Genomic DNA, 20,471 nt, shown 5'->3' on the forward strand with positions numbered 1-20,471 from the left:
CGGCTTCCCGACTACACTTCGAAAAGTTGCTTGGGCCTGGTACTCTGAACTTCGGTCGGAAAGTATTCACTCTTTCGAACAGCTGGAACATTCCTTCGTGATCCATTTCAGCACCAGTCGGAGGCCGCCACGAACCTTAGATAGTCTCTTTTCGATCAAACAAGGAGAAATCGAAACACTCTGAGATTTCATGACCCGATTCAACGTGGCCACACTTGAGGTCACGGACCTCAACGAAGACATGGCCATATCGGCCATGAAAAGAGGTTTGAGGGGATCCCGATTCACGTACTCACTGGATAAAACCCTCCCTTGGATATATGCTGAACTCTTAGAACGCGCGTACAAATATATGTGTGTGGATGAAGGAGCTTCTGACCGGTGCTAGACAGAAAACAAAGGTCAGAAAAAAAAGTAGAAGAAGAGTGGGGCTCCGGCCAAAACAAGTAGGCCCCCATCCAATAAGCGAGCCTCACCTCGATGATGGAGTCCGAGGCCAACACATAACAGGTATAATTTCTATATCCCTCTCTCTGCTTCTCATGCACAGATCCTCATGGAGATCGAAGGGGCGAAATATTTACGACACCCTCTATCGATGAAAGTGAGAAACTGTGACCGAAAGAAGTATTGTCGATTTCACTGAGACCACAGTCATGACATCGAATAATGCATCCAGCTCAAAGATGAAATAAAAATCCTGATACGACGTGGCTACCTCAAAAAATATAGGAGGGAGCCGCCGATTCAACCCCCTCCCGATCGATGACCCCAAATGACTGAGGAAGCTGTGAATAACCAACCGATCACGGGAGTCATCAACATGATCACCAGACAGTTGGATCGGGAGGCAACTTCTGATGAGGAGTCAACGAAGTGACCAAGACTCCATGATGTAATAGCCTTCTCGGAGGAAGATGCTTGAAGAATTCAAACTCCCCACGATGACGCTGTTGTTATTTCAACAACAATAGCGAATTATAATGTAAAAAAGATACTTATGGATAATGGAAGCTCAACTAACGTTCTGTTTTACTCGACCTTCTTTCGAATGAAATTGCCGATTGACCAACTTAGGAAAAACTTGACACCGTTAGTCGGCTTCACTGGAGATGTGATCACAGTGGAAGGAGAAATCATCCTCCCCCTAACCGCTGGGATTGAACCACAATAAAGCATTGTCTTCATAACTTTTACAATCTTCGAGTATCCTCGACCTACAACACCATACTCGAAAGATCTGGACTAAATGCCCGAAGAGCGATAGTCTCGACATACCACCTGTTGATTCGATTTTTGACTAAAAATGGTATCAGAGAAATGCACGGAGATCAACACTTACCCGACGCTATTTCACAATCTTCATCCAGAATAATAAACCTAAGGACTCCCTGCCGGCCAACAAATTAGACCAAAGAGAGAACCAGAAAAGAGATGAGCCAGCCAAACAGTTGACTTCCATCCCGATAATAGAAAATCTCGAGCAAATAATCCGAATCGGATCATAATTGTCTGACTCGAAGCGGCAATAACTAATCAAATTGCTCAATGCCAACACCGACATCTTTGTTTGGTCGGCCATGGACATACCCAGTATTCCTTCAAAAATAATGACTCATCGGCTTAACATCAATCCAAATGTCAAGCCAGTGAGACAAAAAAAGTGGTCCTTTGCTCCAGAAAGACAAAAAGCCATCGATGAGGAAGTCGATAAACTACTCATAGTGGGCTTCATCAGAGAAGCCACATATCCAGACTGGCTCGCCAATGTAGTCATGATAAAAAAGATCAATGAAAAATAGAGGATCTGCATCGACTACACTGACCTAAATCGAGCCTGTCTGAAAGACAGCTTTCCACTGCCAAAGATCAACCAGCTGGTAGACGCAACATCGGATCATCGACTAGTGAGCTTCATGGAGCCTTTGCTAGATATAATCAAATCCGCATGGCACCAGAGGATGAAGAACACACGGCTTTCATGACCGACAAGGGCTTATACTGCTACAAAGTAATGCCTTTCAGTTTGAAAAATGTCAGAGCCACCTATCAATGACTCGTCAACAAAATCTTCAAAACACAGATCGAACAAAATATGAAAGTATATATGGACGACATGCTGGTGAAGAGCACCCAGACTTCGAATCATATTCGAGACTTGGAAGAAGCTTTCAACATGCTCCGACGATATCATATGAGGTTAAATCCGACCAAATGTGCATTCGGAGTGACCTCGAAAATTTTTTTGGATTCCTTATTTCGCAATGAGGGATCGAAACCAATCTCGAGAAAATAAAAAGTATTATCGATATGAGGCATCCAAACACAAAGAAGGAGGTACAATAACTGAACGGCAGAGTCATCGCACTCAGCCAATTTATCTCTAGATCGGCTGAGAGGTATCTACCATTCTTCAAGACTTTAAGACAAATGAAAGACTTCTCTTGGTTGGATGAATGCCGACTAGCCTTTGAGGATTTGAAGAAGTACTTGGTTTCCCCACCTTTGCTCATAAAATCAAAGGTCGGAGAAACACTATATCTCTACTTGGTAACATCGACCGAGGCGATTAGTTCGATACTTATTCAGAAAGATGAAAATGAAATTCATCGACCCATCTACTACACCAACAAAGTACTCCACAATGCCGAAGTCTGATATTCAAGAGTGAAAAAAATAATCTACGCTCTGATCATATCGGTGCAACGGCTTCGCCCTTACTTCCAGGCACACACCATTGTGGTCCTTACCGATCAATCATTAAAAGCAATCCTGCACTGTCCTGATACATCAGGATGAATGGAGAAGTGGATGGTAAAGCTAGGCGAATTCGACATACAATACCGACCACGACCATCCATGAAGGTACAAGTTCTAACCGACTTCATCACAGAATGCACAATAGCCGACAAGTCAAAAGATGCAACTACGAAGGAGGCTGCAACCCCCGAGCTCGACCTAAGGTCGATCTGGGTGCTGCATATCGACGGGACATCAAATGCTCAAGGTAGTGGAGCTGGCCTCATTCTCACCAACTCAGAAGGGGTAGTCACCGAGTACGTCCTTCGGTTTGACTTCAAAGCTTCAAATAACCAAGTCGAATATAAAGTTCTCCTAGTCGGTTTGAAAATGGCTAAGGAGTTCGAGATTGACAGTCTGAAAGTCTTCACCGACTCTCAACTGATCGTGGGACAAGTCAAAAGCGAATTCGAAGCTCAGGATTTGATCATGGCAATATACCTTCAAAAGGTGAAAGATCTCATGATAAATTTAAAATACTTCGAGATCTTCCACATACTCAGGACGAGAATACTCGAGCCGATGCACTTTTTAGATTGGCAACGATTGCTTACAGTTCGTTGGGTCGAACATTCGTGGAGTGTCTCGAGCAATCGAGCATCGATAAAAATAAAAAAGTGTTGCAGCTAACAGCTGAACCTAGTTGGATGGATCTGATCATTCGGTATCTGTCTGACAGAGTCCTCTTTGAAGATCCTATGGAAGCAAAATGAACCCGATGGATAGCTTCCTAGTATGTGATGATGGATGGTCGTCTCTACAAAAGGTCATTCTCCCTTTCCTTACTGAAGTGCCTAGGACCGATCGATGCCGACTATACATTTAAAAAAGTACATGAAGGAATTTGCGAAAGCCACTTGAGGGGCAAGTTCCTAGCCTACAAGATTTTGTGACAAGGTTACTATTGGCCCACCATGAAAAAGGATGCGGCTGACTTAATCCGAAGGTGAGAACCATGCCAGAAGTATGCCAACATACAGCATCAACCCACCAGTCAGCTAACATCCATTGTCGCACCCTGACCTTTTGCTCAGTAGGGAATCGACGTACTCGATCTTTTCTCCCGAAATCTAGCCAAAGAAAGTTCATAGTGGTCGCAATCAACTATTTCACCAAGTGGGTGGAAGCCGAACTCCTAACACAAATCACCGAACGCAAAATGGAAGACTTCATCTAAAAATCCATCATCTACAGATTCGGATTGCCGCATACCATCATCACCGACAATGGACGACAATTTGATAATCAGGACTTCAAAGAATTCTGTATGAAGTTCCATATTATATATAAGTTTACATCAGTCAGACATCTGCAATCAAATAGAGAGGTTGAGGTGACCAACCGAACAATCTTGCACGGATTAAAGACCCGACTGAATGAGGCTAAAGGTCTTTGGATCGAAGAGTTATATCCAGTCTTATGGGCGTATCGGATAACTCCCCGTATACCAACTGGAGAGTCTCCTTTCAACTTAGCCTACGGGATGGAGGTGATGATTCCACTCGAGATCGGATTACCATCGACAAGAGTTGAGCAATACAATGAACCGAACAACTTCGAGTGTCGGAGAGCCGACTTAGATCTCTTACCAGAGCTTCGACACGAAGCTCAACTTCGCATGACCATGTACCGACAGAAGATAGCTTGGTATTATAATGCCAAAGTCAAGCCGAAAGTCTTTTGACTAAGAGACTTAGTTCTGAGAAAAGCAGAAATTTTAAAATCTCTAGATCAAGGAAAGCTATCTCCAAACTGGGAAGGACCCTACAGGATATTAGAAACAAACAGATCGGGTACCTATCGGCTCGAAACCTTGGAAGGTTAGGCTATTCTCCGAATATGAAACATTGACAATCTAAAGTTGTATTATCAGTAATCCTTGTACACACTTGAAAATATAGTTCTGCTCCGGAATTGTAAACCAGACTTCTAATGAAATGTCGGTCCTCATTATGGAGGCCGGATCATCGATGTCACGGCTTGGGGTCTGACTTTTCAAAGAAGTTAGAAACCTTCAGCCTGACCACTGACTGCATCCTGACTCTCCCGCAGAACTGACCTATCTACTTCAATGGGAGGCTAGCGTCGGCCATCCAGATTTTCTCCATAAAAGCTGCGCCGCCTCCATAGTCAGCTTTTCGTTCAAATAGCTGGCTAATTTGCCGACTTGGTATCAACTAAGAAAGGCAAAATATCAAAACGATCAGGATCGGATTGGAATTATACCGATATGGCCACCGTTTATCAGATAATTTGCCACCGTTTATCAGATAATATGATGTATAAACCTGATCAAAGTTCGGATAATGGATATACGACTTACATTATTATTCTAACTAAATATATTGGAAACTACATGACTAACAGACCTTACAATCTGTGGAATGGTCGGATTTATGATCTACATTCGGAGATTATTTTACAAACGGACATCACAGACATTTCAGCAAACAAAAATTTTATCTTGAAGAAAAATATTTTCATTCATTATCAGAAAGAAAAGTACAAAATTGGACCAAAGTCCGACTATAAGTATTAGGCTAAAAAAAACAATATAGATATACCGACTAAGCTTCATCATCGTTCCTTGGTTCGGGAGTAGCATTGTCAACTTGAACGATTTCGGATTCGATCGGTGCTTTACCCTGTGTCGGGGCGGCTTCTTCATCAGCACCATCTTCTAATCTCGGAGGGACGTTGCTGCTTAGGTCGAGGTTTGGGTATAACTTTTTGACCGCATCGCGGTCATCTTCATACCCGACACAGTACGAAGCGAAGCCACCTTCGAGGATCTCTTCCTTGAACTCTTTCGAGCCTCGAAAATTCTCGACTGCCTGATCGAGTGCTTCTTTTGCCAACTCTGCTTCTGCCTTTGCTAAATCAGCATCAGCTCGAGCAGATGATAATTCTTCTTTGGTCAGTGCCAACCTTTTCAGGCTGGCCTGATGATGCCCATGTTTGGCTTCAAGTTCTTCAATGCACCCATCTTGCTCTCATCGAAGCCAGTGGAGAGAATGCCTCTTGCTCTTGACCTGCGCATCAAGAGCTGATATAGTCTCGTGAGCCGATTTAAGTTCGACCCTTGAGGATGTCAAGTCATCGGTAAGTCGGAAAATCTCCTCCTAAAGTTTAGCTTCCTGCTCCGCTGCCGACTTGAGTTGTTCAAGTACGATCGTCTTCTCGGCATCAGCAACCGCCATCTTATTCTTCCATGCACTCTGAATGTCGGCAAACTTTGTGTAGCCGGCCTTCAAATCGGACATGTCGTGGATCAACTACAGATAAAGGATAAGTCGGTAAAAAAAAAAAGAGAAAAAAAAGAAGGTTTTATCGAAGAAACTTACCTCGATGATTGTCGGGTAAAAGGACGAGAACATCTCGACCACCGACTGCTTCCTTCGATGCTCTCGATCAATCAGAAGAAGGGTCGCCTGGCACAGTTGCTTGGCCAATACAGAATTGACCAAAGCTGATTCACCCTCGGGCACTTGGAGGTCGAAGTGCACCACATAGCCCTCTGAAGCGACTTCATTCGTCGATGCCACCAGAGCTTTCCCTCGATCTCTTGTCGGCGGCCCCATGTTCGAGAGTGAGGAGAAGCTTGAGCTCGACTGCACCCCGACTGAAGAAGCGATCGGTGTAGCCACAAATTGCTCGGCTCTACTACCTTAGCCCGAACCTCCTCGGATGGTGGGACCACCGATGTTGCTTCAGTGGTCCCCCTTGCCGCCCTCTCCTCGGACGGCGCAGTAGGAAGCACTACCGGAGCCGACAGTGCCAAGATAGGTTTGAAACTCGATACCGGTGGGATGTCGGGTTCTACAGCCAACGTCGAAACACCAACCGGAGCTAGTGCCTGATGCCTCTTCGACGGACACGAAGGCTCGACCTCAGATACTGCCCTCTTCTTGGCAGCGTGTTGACGAATGTCGGCATTCGACACACGTACTCTTTGCTGCATAGCTACAATTACAATGGAGGTCAGTGCAAGTTAACAAGTAAGAAGAAAATCAAGAATAACTGACCAATTGTACTGTACTATACCTAGACGAGGAACTGAAATAAGACCGGCATCATAAAGAACCTGTTTAGTTACAAGCTCTTTCTACTTCGGGACCGACATATTTCTCAGCCGATGAAAGTCCTCTTGATCATCAATCTTCACTCGGCTGTTGTCATTAGGACCAGTTCGAAGGTTGCCCCAACGAGAAGAAAAACTCCAGGGAAGGGAAGAAGAGGTGAATAAAAACTGGTTCTTCCATCCATGAATGGACGATGGAAGACTGGTGATGAATGAAAGACCTTTTCAGGGGTTGAAGAACCACCACCCTCGGACCTTCGGGTGAGGTCGGAGGATGAAGAAAATTCAAAAAAAAGAAGGACGAGGGATGGTCGGCAACATCTGACACAATAAGGCAAAGCTAATTATCAGCCGGACCGAATTTGGTGCCAGCTAAGCCAGACAAAGTCCATAGTAATCCAAGATATTTCGGATAAATTTCAGAATCGAAAATCGAAGATCCGTCCGAAGATCTTCGACGTAGAAGGACACCTGACCTGATGGTGGGTTATTCACCCGACCATCAGCCCTGAGGGCGGAAAGTTGAAACTGCTTCGGGATACAAAACTGCTCCTGGAGCCGTTCAACGTTCGGTTCTCAAAGTGAAGAAGCCTCCATGTCCGGACTCGATTGGGACTCATCAGTCAGATTCTCCGACCACTCTTCTCAAGGAGGAGAAACCCTAGTCATGAAAATGACTCTAAAGAAGACAAGAACTTCAAGGAAAAAGGACTCGAAAGAAAAGTTAATCTGAGCTGGAGCAACAACCTTGGGTGCAGGGGCAACGATCCGGTAGAGTCCCAGTACCAAAAACAGAAAAAAAATAAAAATTTGGCTGAGAGAGACTCTATATATAAAATCTATCAATAGTCGAGATGAAAGCGGTCGAATCAAAGATCTACCGGATACAACACGTGGCAACATTTGGGCTGACCATGGATCGAACAGTTCAACGCACCTGCCCCAGATTAAACCATGTCATCTCTATCCGCGTGAACTCTCCGACCCAATGACACCCCGACACGTGGCAAAAATCTACATGTCAGAATTAAATCCTACAGCATCGGTTCACATTTTCGATACGATGCCTGACACCAGATCCTCCTACTGATATGACGGCTCGAAAGTGATAAAATGACTGTTCGACCGTACTCCAACGAAACTGGTGTCAGAGTCAAGATTCGATGTGACAGACAACAACTCCTTTCGTCCAAGGTAATTAACCACGTGATAACGCACGCGATGATTCACCATTGGACTCGAGAGTGGGGGACAACTGTTGGAGTAAACCGACCGACCACCATAAACCGACCGATCTCCGACACACACCGACCGACGTCCGATTCTGACCCACCAAACGAACAGACAATTCTGAAAATGACTACCGACTATATGTCAGCTGAACAGGCCGACACTGCTTTCAACCAACCGACCGAACCCCCTTTACTGACTTGGTATCGGTAAGCAGCCGATGTTCGGACTCTACAGATAATGTTACGACCGTCGGTATCTCAAATTTGCTAACTGATAGTCAACCCCCGACATTTAGTCAGTCGGCTTATTCAAGTATAGTATAACCATCTCAGACGGTTATCCTACAAATATCACGGCGTAATCCTCGGAGATTGACAACCCATAATGGGATTACAGTCTAATGATTCTACACCACTAAATGTGGAACCATATCTGATGGTTACAATTATTTTTTTTCTATAAAAAGAGAGATAAAGCAACAGTAGGGATAAATCAATTTTTATATGCTGAGCTCTGTCTCCATTCTCATACTACTGTTGTTCAGTCTTTCTCTCTAATTTAGGCATCAGAGAATCTCCATCAGAGATGGCTTCAATGAGTGTGAATTTTATTTTGCAGATATTTATTTTTGATGAACAACGATGAGGGGATTGGCAGCAATATTATTTATGAGCTTTGATTTAATCAATTGAGGTGACGAGGGAAAAGCCTGTTGACGAGTGCAAATCAAACATCCTGCAAAGAGTTGGATGCCATTATTTTTCAGAATTCTGGCCGATTACAGTTTTTTTTTTTTTTTCCTTCTAAATTTTTCCGTGCAACAAGCACAGTTATCAGGTGCTGAGTCGGACATAATTGCTCTGTTATCAGATGGCCCAGCTTATCAATTCTCCATGCTGTTCACCCTCATAAATATAGTACCATAATGATGCAACAACGGCGCCGCATCCCAAGAGCTAAGATGGGTGCCTCGGGACTCATCCCAATATTAGAGAGAGAAGATTAAGAACCACCGCATGTATCTAACCCCCAACGTAAACCATTGAATCTGAAACCTCTCTTGACCTCCTAAAATATTAAAGCCATATGCTTGTTGTTCTTCCCATCCTATCCAACCTCTCTCTCTCTATCTCTCTATCTCTTTTTCTAGCCATTGCTAGATAAAAGGCCTTGGTATTCATGGTGTCTTCTTTGCAACTTTCAAGAAAAATGAATGTGAAGGGAGATGGAAAAGAAGAAGTTTTCATTTGAATGCCTTGGAGCCCAAGAACCCTTGCATTCAAAGGATACATCATTATCTCCATAAAGGTGAACTTTTAATGCTCCTCTGTAACCTCTATTTTTTTCTTGTTTAATGAAATAGTGGATTTGGAATTGGAACTTTCTTTTATCACATACATCAAATTTGGCTAGAAGAATTTAGTTGGGGAATGATGGAATTGGCATGGATTGTCATCCAACTGGAAGGACTGATTCGAATGTCGACATGTCAAAGAAGATGCCATGAATGAACAAAATGTCCATCGGTTGGAAGAGTCATTTATGGCACATCAAATGCAGCTCATTTATTACATAGAATCCAAGGCCAAGCATTTGTTCCTTAAAGAAAAGCACATGCCATTGCTTAATTTTGCTTTTCCCTCATCACTTGTGCAAATGGTTTGGTGGGTTATAGGTGCTGCTCCCATGGCAACCAAGGCGAAAGGGCTCTTCAAGGGGTTCAAAAGTATCACCCAAATCTTTGGTAATGCTCTCGGGTCTTTATTTCTCTATATCTGTCTCATATCAACTCCAAGATTTATATGTTACACAGCTTCTTTTGCCAATGAGATTAAAACCATTGCATGGATTTTCTTTTTCCTTTGTAGTTGCCAAGGAGCATGAGATGGAGATTGGATACCCAACGGATGTGAAACATGTGGCCCACATTGGTTGGGATGGTGCATCTGCAAATTCTCCTAGTTGGGTATGCAAAATATTATAGTAAAATGTTTAGGCAAAAGCCTTGAAATTTTTTTCCTTATCCTTTAATTTTTGTTCTTTTATTTTCAAGATAATGATAAAATGATGTCTTTGTTTGATTGTTTTAAGATGAATGAGTTCAAGACATCAAATGATTTCTCAACCTCTAGCAACCATGGACGGACCAAAGAGACCACTTGTATTTCTCAAGGAGGTATGTTTCTTTTCTTCCCCTTACCCTATTTTCTTCTAATAAAAAGTTTAGGACACTGATTTATGCTTGAGTATTATACATACATGGACTGAGTAGTAGCATACATAATATGGAGAGTTTGAGGCTGCATCTTGATGTACCGGAGCACTGAAAAAAAGGTTAGCTGCCTTGAGAAGGCATAGAAACAATTAGTACATAGAATGAAATCCGAATCTAGAAATCATAGCAGGACTACTATACATAGAATAGCTGCACTATTACATTACAAATGCCTATCATCACAATGATGAATATAAACAAGGTGGAAGTTGAATATAGACACACACACACATGTATGTATGTATGTATGTACGTGAATAAGTATATGTGTATGTATGTCCATAAGTCCATGTGTATATATGTACATATGTATATATGCATATGTATGTATGTCTATATGTACATACCTATGTTCATATTATTGTCCGAGCTTTTTCACTTCCAAGTTGACTTTGTAGAAATTTTAGCAACAGGGCAATCTTTTAGAAATTTGAATCTGTTTGGCTGTTGGGTCTAGGTTGGGTCCGTGTATGACAGGACTTTTTTGTATTTCCTTTTTCTTTCTCCTTTTCTCTCTCTTTCTTCAGTATTTTATTTTTCTTCCCTTTTATGGGGGTCTCTTTCCACCGAATTTTTTTTTTTTGAAATCTAAATAAACAGTCCAGAGTTGAGTGTGCATGCACCTAACATACAGCTCATAAATTGATAGGCAAATCCCTTTGTTGGTGGAGAAAGTATTAACTTTAAATATGAAATTCTGTTAGGCTTCATTTGGATGCTAGAAAACTAGATGAAACAAGGTGAAACTGAAAGTCCAAATCCAGAACAGCTTGAGCATTTTAGGCTTAATCATTTGTTAATTCCAGCATAGCTAACTATTATTTTCTAATTTCTGCACCACCCATTAATTAAAGTAGTTTTGTTGGTTGCAGTTTTTATTTTTAAATTCAAAATAGAAAAGTTCTGTTTGGAGAGAGAGAAGAAAACATCAAGCCCTCGATCCCTAGTATTTTGGGATTATTCCCCTGGAATGGCACTGTCTGTTTTGGATTACCTTTATGATGCAACGGTCATCTGTCATCCTATGACATCCTCTCTGAAACTTTGGTGTCCCATTATATTAAAGATCATAAACCTTTCAGAGTTAGCGAGGTACAATGAGATAGAGATAATAGTAGCATATCTCACGACCTAAGTTTAGAATTTGGCCGTTCTGATTCGATTCCAAATCATTCCAATTCCATTCTGATTTCGATTCTAATTACGAACCAAACACCCTTTTTACTTATGAATATTTCTGCATGTAATACTAGCATATCTCATCATTATCATCATCTTCTACCCCCCTTCTAAATCAAGGTGGCAAGGCAAACCATTCCTTAAACATGATATCTTTTTTCTTCATTTTTACAGATTTTGATCAGCCTAGAGGAGTCCAGCCAACAGTTTCGACAAATGTAGATTGCGCTCAGCCTGATAAACCTAAAGCTTCTAGAAAGACGAAACGAAAAAAGTGTAAGGTTTCATCTCCATCGTCTTCGACAAGATCTTCCCGAAGATCATCAAGGTCAGAGCTGCGCAATGCACTACAGCTGAGGAAGCTGGTGAAACAAGCCAGATTTGTACATTAGAATAATTTTTAGGATAAAACCATGAGAAGGACCATAAGACTTCAACTTGTTTGTTGAATCTCCGGCACGAGACTTCTTTGATGGCTAGCTTGTGTACATAAAGAATGATGCACCATAAGCTTGATTGACGGGACCATATTGTTAAGCAGAATTCTTCTTTGGCCGAGTGAATGCTGTGAACCAATATCTCTGAAGTTCTTTTTGCTCGTCAATGGCCTGAATTCTGAACCTTACATTGCTTGTTAGATGTTTTATTTTATGAGGGAAGAGAGAGAGGAAGGAAGGAGGTAAGTTTATAAGCTGGTAATCTACTTTTCTAAGTTTGACTATTTAGCCTTCTTTTCTAGCTGTTTAATTAGATGCAGTTGACAATCTGATAATTCTTTCATCGATGAAGCTTATTTGGATGATTTAATTTTTTACAGTCAGAATAGAATAAAGCCTACAAAGAAATTAAATTGTTGTTGTCGGTGTTAGATTGAGTTAGACAGTGGTTGAAGGAATATCTGAACCAAGTCCCCCTGGTTGATTTCGTAAAACCAAAAGCTTGATGCAGACTTGTTTCCAAATCATAGGAAATTATTTTGTATGCCTTCTTGAAGTGCAATGCCAATACATAAGTTGGGTCAAAATCAAACCCCAGGCAGTAGTAACCCAAACTCCCAAATGCCAATACATAATATACGAAATGTGAACATTCCAAAAGTGCATATAAAACAGGAGCATCTAACTGATCAACTTGATTACATACATACATACATACATATATCGCGCGCTGTGTACATATATGTAGCATAATATAATATAACCATGCTTACGCCTCCAATATCAATTTAGAGATCCCAGACGAAATGCTGCTGCGCCAAGTAGTGTCGAACATAGTGTGGGCTCCATTTACCATTAGGCAAGATTAAAGCATCCAAGCAACAAATCAAGCCAACCTCCTGGAAAGGGCATGCCATGCCACAGATGCGCATGTTTATCGGACATGTAGTCATTTGTACATCACACTTGCGACAACCCTTTTGTGTGATCACCCATTAAACCAACACATCTTGAATTAATCCAAGTCAAAATCATAATCATTGAACTAAATCACCATAATATAATGACCTAAACCTTTGTCAGGTGTCATCATGAATGCACATAAAGAATAGGGAATACAATGGCCCGATCCATTGACCTAAAAGACTCCAAAGGCCTAATATTTCCTCTGCACGACTCTCAAGCATTAAAAAAAAAAAAAGAAAAAGTAAAAAAGGGGATCTAGGAGTCCGACTTCCTCCTCGGATCTGGAGGATGCAGGGAATTAGGACTCTGCTTTTCACCTTATTAACCCTAGATTCTGGTTATAAAAATGTATCTTCACCCCCTCTCTGGCATCTACCTCTGAAAATATTTCAATTAGAGTTGTGATTCAAGTGCTTCCATGAAAGGTTTTTTGGATTTTTTCATTGATTCAGCCATGGGATTTCACTGAAGTTGAGGTAAGGGCTCAATCTTTCTTCTTCATCCTCTGTCTAGAACCGTGAAGCTTTTCTTTGAATAGAGTTTGGCCAGAGATTTACCAGAGTTTTCGTGAAGTAGGGCCTTCCTTTGTTTTCTTCTTCTCTTCTTTCGCCAAGCCGGCCGCTGTTCTCGGACGTGGCCGTGCTTGGACTACTGAGGGTGAAGCCACTACTGACATCACCAAGGGGTTGTCCCCCATTGTGAGTTGCCGTCGAGGGTGTGGCCCCAGAGATTCTTTCCCCTCCCCCTGTTTGTTTTTTTTTTTTTTTTGTTCATCCACCACGTTGCCAACCTCTGCTGTCGTGGGTCATCACCTCTGGCCACTACGATGGCTTTACAGTCCCTCTCTTTCCTTTGTTTTGAAAAGAGAGAGATAAAGAACCTCCATGACCCTTTTATTTCCTTCTCTCTCTTCTTTCCTCTTTCTTCTTTCTTTAGTTGTTTGGTAGGAATTTTTGGAAGGGATTCAATGGACTTGATGATGAACCCCCGACAGGTTCGGTAGAGGGTTCTAGGTTGTTGAATCTGCTTCATGATCTCTATATTGATGTTTGAACTTTATCTTATACCAAGAAATCTTTTGTACAAGAGGGTATTTTGCGAGGTGTTTCACTATAGCATCTAATCGAGGAGGAGGTCAATATATATCACGTCAAGTCCAATAAATATAAAAATTTTTTAATATAATAATCTATATAATTATGAAAACTATATATATATATATATATATATATATATATATATATATATATAATATATATATATATATATATATATATATATATACTTGCACGATTGTTTCATATTTTGTATATACTAATATATATGTTATGCATTTATGAATTGATATTGCATAACTGTGATTAATTGATATTTAATTATAGATATCATATTAAATAAAAAAATTAAGATTTAACATAATTTATGAGATGGTCGGAATTTGGATTAATCAATCATGTAAGAAATATGGTGTGTATGCTGGGTTAGCCTCGGTTGGATGCAGTATTGTGTTTTAGCTTGTTATGGATTGGAGCATGATTATAACTATTCTAAAGATAAAAAATCAGATCATAATTTTAAAATAATGGATGGCACGGATGGCATTTAAATTGATTTGCCATGCAAAAAATATGGTCTAGGATGCAATATTGTGTATGGCTTACAACAGGTTGAAGTACGGTTATAATTAGACCAATACACAAAAGACAAATATAATTTTTTCATAATTATAAGAGTTGAAAAAAAGAGAGCCTATGGACTAATCAGCTTTGTGTAAAACATGGTACATTTGCAGTATGGCTCGGCATGCCTCCATTCCGTTTCGAATCAAGACGAACTGATAAAGGAAAATACAGTCGAGTTGGAGAAGAAAAAAAGAGAAATAGAGAGAGAGGGAGGAACAAAGAAAAAGAGGAAGGGGGTCTGTCGGAGGGGCCGTCGGAGGGAGCGGGATGCTGTGGTCATTGGACGGTGTAAACATCGCCCACAACTCAAATGCTGTCCGCAGCTCTGCATCGTGAAACAGGGATGAAAATGCCCCTGTTTTGTGTATTTTTTTATTTTTTTTTAAAATGAAGCTGGCATTGGATGCGCTGGCTTAACTTGAGTGAAGCCGCTCGGTGTTTATGCCGTTCGATGGCCATGACGGCTTGTCGGAGGCCCTCTGACGGCCCCTCCGGCAAACCTCTCTCTCTTTTTCTCTTCCTCTCTTTCTCTTTCTCTCTTTTCTTCTTTTTCTCTCTTTTTTTCTCCGGCACCGGTATGTGCCGTTTTTCACGTCGAAACTATTTCGATTTTTTGTCGATATGGTTCGACATACCTCGAACTGATTGGTTCGGAATGGTTTCAAAAATACTGGGTGTTAGTATGGAGGATTCTTACTAGGCTGTAAAGATCACAACATTTTTTTCTTTTCACTTCTGAATTATAGGATACATAGTTTCGAATGAGTTTGATCATAGAGCTTGAGTGATGGAGTCATTTTTTAGGCCTTATATATTCTCTAGTATCTTACTTTAGGAAGTATACAGCCATGTCATGTGGCCAACCCAGGTGTTAGGTTCGGGACGTGACATGGCATCTATGAGCTCAACCTTACCATACTCATTTGGTTTATGGGAAGTGGAGGAGGAAAAGATAATTTCTAAAAATTGGAGAGAAGTCCTCTTATTTGGTTGGAGTTTTAAGAGAAGAGAGAATATAAATATTTCATATTTTATAGTAAGTGAAAATCCATGGGAGGATAGGTTTTGGAACTTCCCACAGGATGAGACTTGATGACCTTCTTTTCTTTCCAAAACTATCTCTTAAGATCTATAGCTGAAATTATGCAAAATGTCAATGGATGATTAAAATGAAATACTGAATAACAATATATGCCAAGATCTCTATTTTCTCCTACTTATAAAATTAATATAATATTATATTAATATTATTAAAATATTTATATTAATATAATATAATATTTATTTCAATATATAATATAATAATTATAATATACTAATATTATTTTTATATTTATAATAATATGGTATTTTTATTATCAATATAGTATTTATATTAATATATTGATATTATATTCATATCTATATTAATAAATTTATTATATTAAAAATTAATATTATATTAATATATATTAGTATTATATTAATTTAATAAATGATCTAATATTATATTATAATATACTATTCATATATTAATGTCAATATAATATAATAATATTATTTATGTAAAGTTTGGTAGCAAAAAGATATAGTTTTATATTCATTAAGGGTATAATAATTATTTTGAAATTTTTTTTTCAAAAAAAATAGATGCTCAACCAAAATAAGCCACTCTGAAATAAAGTACTTTTACATGGTCAATCCAACATACCAAAGTCATATTTGCAAGAAGTAACTTCCCAGAAAGTTACTTTCGAGGAAGTTGATTTCTGAAAAATTTTTTTTTCTTGAACCAAATGAGTCTATAATTTTATCTTCAACACTTCTTTCTAATAATGAGTTTTTGGAGCATAATGCATACTTAATATAAAAGGACTTGTGTTAGATGGATGACCATAATGCCATCCCAATTTGATCTATAGAGCTTTGTCTCCGGGCAAAAAATACATATTTTTATTTTGAGAGCCTAATATTTTGAGAGTTGGTGAAGTTAGTCTCAACCCTTTTATGTTAAATATAAGGATAAATTATAGAAATATTTTTTTAACTTTAACTCGATTTCACTTACACTTTTTATATTTTAAAAAAGTATTAAACTGTCCCTTCTACTTATCGAAATGTTTCAATGTGGCCCTATCATTCACTTACTATCAAATGATATTAGTTTGCCATTTCAATAGATGAAAAATACCTCTCGCTCATATAAGATGAGGAATAGGAGGAGAAAGGGATAAGGAGGAAGGGGAAGAAGGTATCGTCGATGAGGAAGGGATGGAGATGTTCCTAAATCGAGCTATTTCAATAGATCACTGGTGGCATTAGTTGCATAGAAGTATTTTCTATGGATTTTTCCAGGAAAAGTCTCTCTCCAAACTCATATTTTGGTATCCTGAATCCCACCCCTGCAGGTAAATTTCTTGTTCTCGCAATTTGTCCTCCAAGATTCTTTAGCTATCATCTAGCTTTTTTCTCCAAACGCTCATCAATTCTCACTCTAGATTATAAGAGAAGAAGCATTTATGGGGAACTCACCCAAGAAGCCAATGAGAATGGTGTCATAAAGTTCATGGTCTAAGATCACAAAATTCAGTGAAAGAAATGAAGAATCTCAATGCTACAACCATATTCGCAATTTCAAAGAAAAGGATTTTGGCTAAGAAGAATGATGCTCCCTTCTCAAATTCTTATGATCTCTATGACGACATAACCCCACAAGCAAATGCTATGATGGGTTCAGGCCATTTTGATGCCCGTTCTCCTGTCATGCCCCTTAGTTTAAAGGTCTCCGAGTCTGGTGATCAAAATACAATTAACTCTGATTGCTCTCATCCAACCCATGATCTGAACAAATTTCTTTGAAATTTCTTAGGGACTTTAATAGGATTGTCTAACAAGAGCTTAAATATACATCAAAGAGAATTAATATATGCAATTTATGATGTTAAAAGGGAAGGCTCATTAGAAAAGGAATCTTTTGATGGGATTGAACTAGTAACAGAAAGAGATAAAGGTGCATTGGTTGAAGATGGAACATTAAGTATTCTTGACTCAATGGTTGAACAAATGAGTGAGGAGGTAGTTAGTTCTAATAAAATTAAGCAAGAAGCATATATTGAAAAAAAGCAACAAGGCAAGCACGGATGTAGGGAATGTAGAATTTGAGATTTGGGGAGCTAGTCCGTAGAGGCACAAAGTATTGCTCAGTTTTTGAATGAATCTTCCCAAGTTTGAGAGAAAGAATTACTTGGAATTGACTCATCAGTTGGTCAAGATGCACAATTTGATCTTTGTAGTTCTTTTGAACCAAAGAAAATTATTGGAGAGGAGGGACAAGTTATGGGCAATTTGGAGGTTGCTGAATATTTGTAGGTTCCTTGGTCCAAAATAGTTTCATGTACATTATCTAATAATCAGGGGCCAAAAGAATCTAAAATCCAGTAATTCTATTATAAAATTGAAATGAGACCAGATTTCACCGTTTGCATCAAAATGTATTTCAACTACTATATATTTTCATATCTTTGTCAACAATAATTGTGTTAAATGGCTTGCACAAGTATTTCACAAATTTCCATAAGAACTCGACACCTGTTTCTCATTCTCACATTCTTCCTACACTCAAACTTGTTTTTGAGTTAGCACTTGAGAAGAAGAATAGTTTACTTGTGTTTGTGAAGGAAGAAGAGGAGAACATGGGTAGTGATTCAGATGCTTCTTGTTAGAAAACTGCTACGATTTCATATGTGAAGTTTAAAATTTTTTTAAACATCTATGCAGCAAAAATAAATAAATTAAAATATTTTTAATTTATTTACATACCAAATTTGATTTAAAAATCATAGCAAGGATCTTGACACGAACATGTAGCCATGATCTAAAATTTGAAAAAGAAAACAAACATCAATGAAAATCAAATGAAGATCAGATCTCCATACCTTAGATCCTGTGGATGTCTCAGATTCTGATCGTAGCTGGCATGTGCTCAGCCTCTGCTGGTATCTATATGAAGATCTTTGATCGGAGTACCAAGATCATCGGTGTGCTAGCACCTTGCAAATCTCGCTCCTCATCTTTGGATCTAGATCTCTTCTTCTAGATCTCGAAGAAGGAGATCGCTGCTCGAACTCTTTCATGCAGATCTGACGAGATCTGAACCAAATCATCATGAAGAGAAGAAGAATCCTTCTTCTTCTCTCTCTTTTCTCTTCTTAGATCTGATCTCTATCAGATCTGGATGTTGGATGAAAGGAAGAAAGGAGGAGGAGACGTTAGAAGGAAGTTGCGGCAAGAAAGAAGTTCTCACATCTCTCACGCATGCCATCTCTCCCTTTTATTTTTTGTCGCACCAACTCCCAAATATCTTTTTAATGCCCAAGAGATCTAATCTCTTTAAATCATAGGTGTTCAAATCCAAATCAATGGATAGAAGGGCTTTGAGATAAGGGAAGAAAGAAAATGAATGATCTCACGCACACAATTAGCGCATGCCCTCCTTCTCCAATTTTCTTTTGTCGCACAAAAAAAAATCTTCCACACCCTAATCGGATATATTTTTATCTTATTTTAAATATATTCAAATAGAAAAAAAAATTTGAAAGAAAAAAAAACTCAGATAAGGTGAGGCGCCAACTATTGGCGCCCCCTCTCCTTCATGCGCACAAGAAGAAATAAGGAGCGCATTTCAATGCACACCCTCCCTTTTTGGTGTGAATTCTAAAGAGAGAATCTTAGAGAATCTGGGCTCTTTAAGTTATGATTCTACTGATTCAGGTTGGGTCTTAATCGAGTTTGAATCTAGTCGAATTCGAAAGGCTGTCAAGCCTGATCCAATCAAGCTTGAAATCCAAATCTAATTTGATAATTGAATCTAATTAATATTAAATTAAATTAAGTCTAATTAAAATAAATTTAATCTAAATTAATTAAAATTTAATCCATAATTTAATCAGTTCTATAAAAATTATAATATTTATAATTAAGTCCCTGTGCTAACAATTAGCAGCTGTCAAAATTATAAAATTACAAATTAGTAATTTTTAAAATTCAAACTATCAATCTGATTGATAATTCGAATATGATCCAAGCCATTGATTAGATCATGCTCCTTTTGTATGTGATCTCTTAGGTTCTATTCTGTCTAACAGTGAATATACCGTGATCTCCGTCACAGTATCATCGAAACTCTTTTCGATGGGCTGAAACGATTCTAACTCACCTCAATAAGGATCATTGATCCAAAAATAATCTTAGTGAGTTCTCATGATTCACTAGTGATGTTTAGCAATATATAGTGGTAACCCAGCAGAATAGAAATATGAACTCCTAGATGTAATTATCGTGTGATACAATCTCTCTATCATGAGTCTCGCTTGACGGAGGTCATGGAGAGGTTGTCAAATCCCATCGTCAGTCATATGCTGGATTGACTCGACTCAAATTCATCTGTGAATTTTGTAAATTTTTTTTTAATATTCATACTTACTCTAGGCAGAGATTTTTTGAACTCAGCCTTACGAATCGCATAAGACTTCTCCATTTCTACCAAGGTTGATAGATTTCATCTATATGCATCCTGCTTCAAACAGCAAATCTAAACCTATAATAGCCAACATACACAACAAGGACTCGAATAGCTTGGACCAAAAGAATGTACAGTTAAACTAGATAGCCTCGCTGCAAATAGCCAACACACTGCAGGTCAAAGGACCAGTGATACTACTGCAGCATCGAAAAATCACTGATGAGTGAGTAGACATCTAAGTGGTTTTTCGTATTGATCACGTCAGTGCAAGTTATTCTCTAACAACTACCCACACTCTCATCCTAGTGTCTCTATACTA

General features: G+C 39.2%; 1 protein-coding gene and 1 pseudogene across 1 annotated transcript; both read left to right on the forward strand.

Moving 5' to 3' along the window:
- The first annotated feature begins 9,082 nt into the window (after positions 1–9,082).
- Positions 9,083–12,288, forward strand: LOC105046904 (CRIB domain-containing protein RIC10). Its single transcript, XM_010925654.4, has 5 exons — positions 9,083–9,421; positions 9,789–9,857; positions 9,982–10,079; positions 10,205–10,289; positions 11,742–12,288. Exons 2-5 carry the CDS (start codon positions 9,800–9,802, stop codon positions 11,957–11,959), a joined length of 459 nt encoding a protein of 152 aa, XP_010923956.2. The 5' UTR covers positions 9,083–9,421; positions 9,789–9,799; the 3' UTR covers positions 11,960–12,288.
- Positions 12,289–17,229: 4,941 nt separating this feature from the next.
- LOC105046919 (uncharacterized) overlaps positions 17,230–20,471 on the forward strand; it is a 51,716-nt pseudogene continuing 48,474 nt past the window's right edge.

Source organism: Elaeis guineensis, chromosome 6, assembly GCF_000442705.2.
Source record: "Elaeis guineensis isolate ETL-2024a chromosome 6, EG11, whole genome shotgun sequence".
Lineage (NCBI taxonomy): Eukaryota > Viridiplantae > Streptophyta > Magnoliopsida > Arecales > Arecaceae > Elaeis > Elaeis guineensis.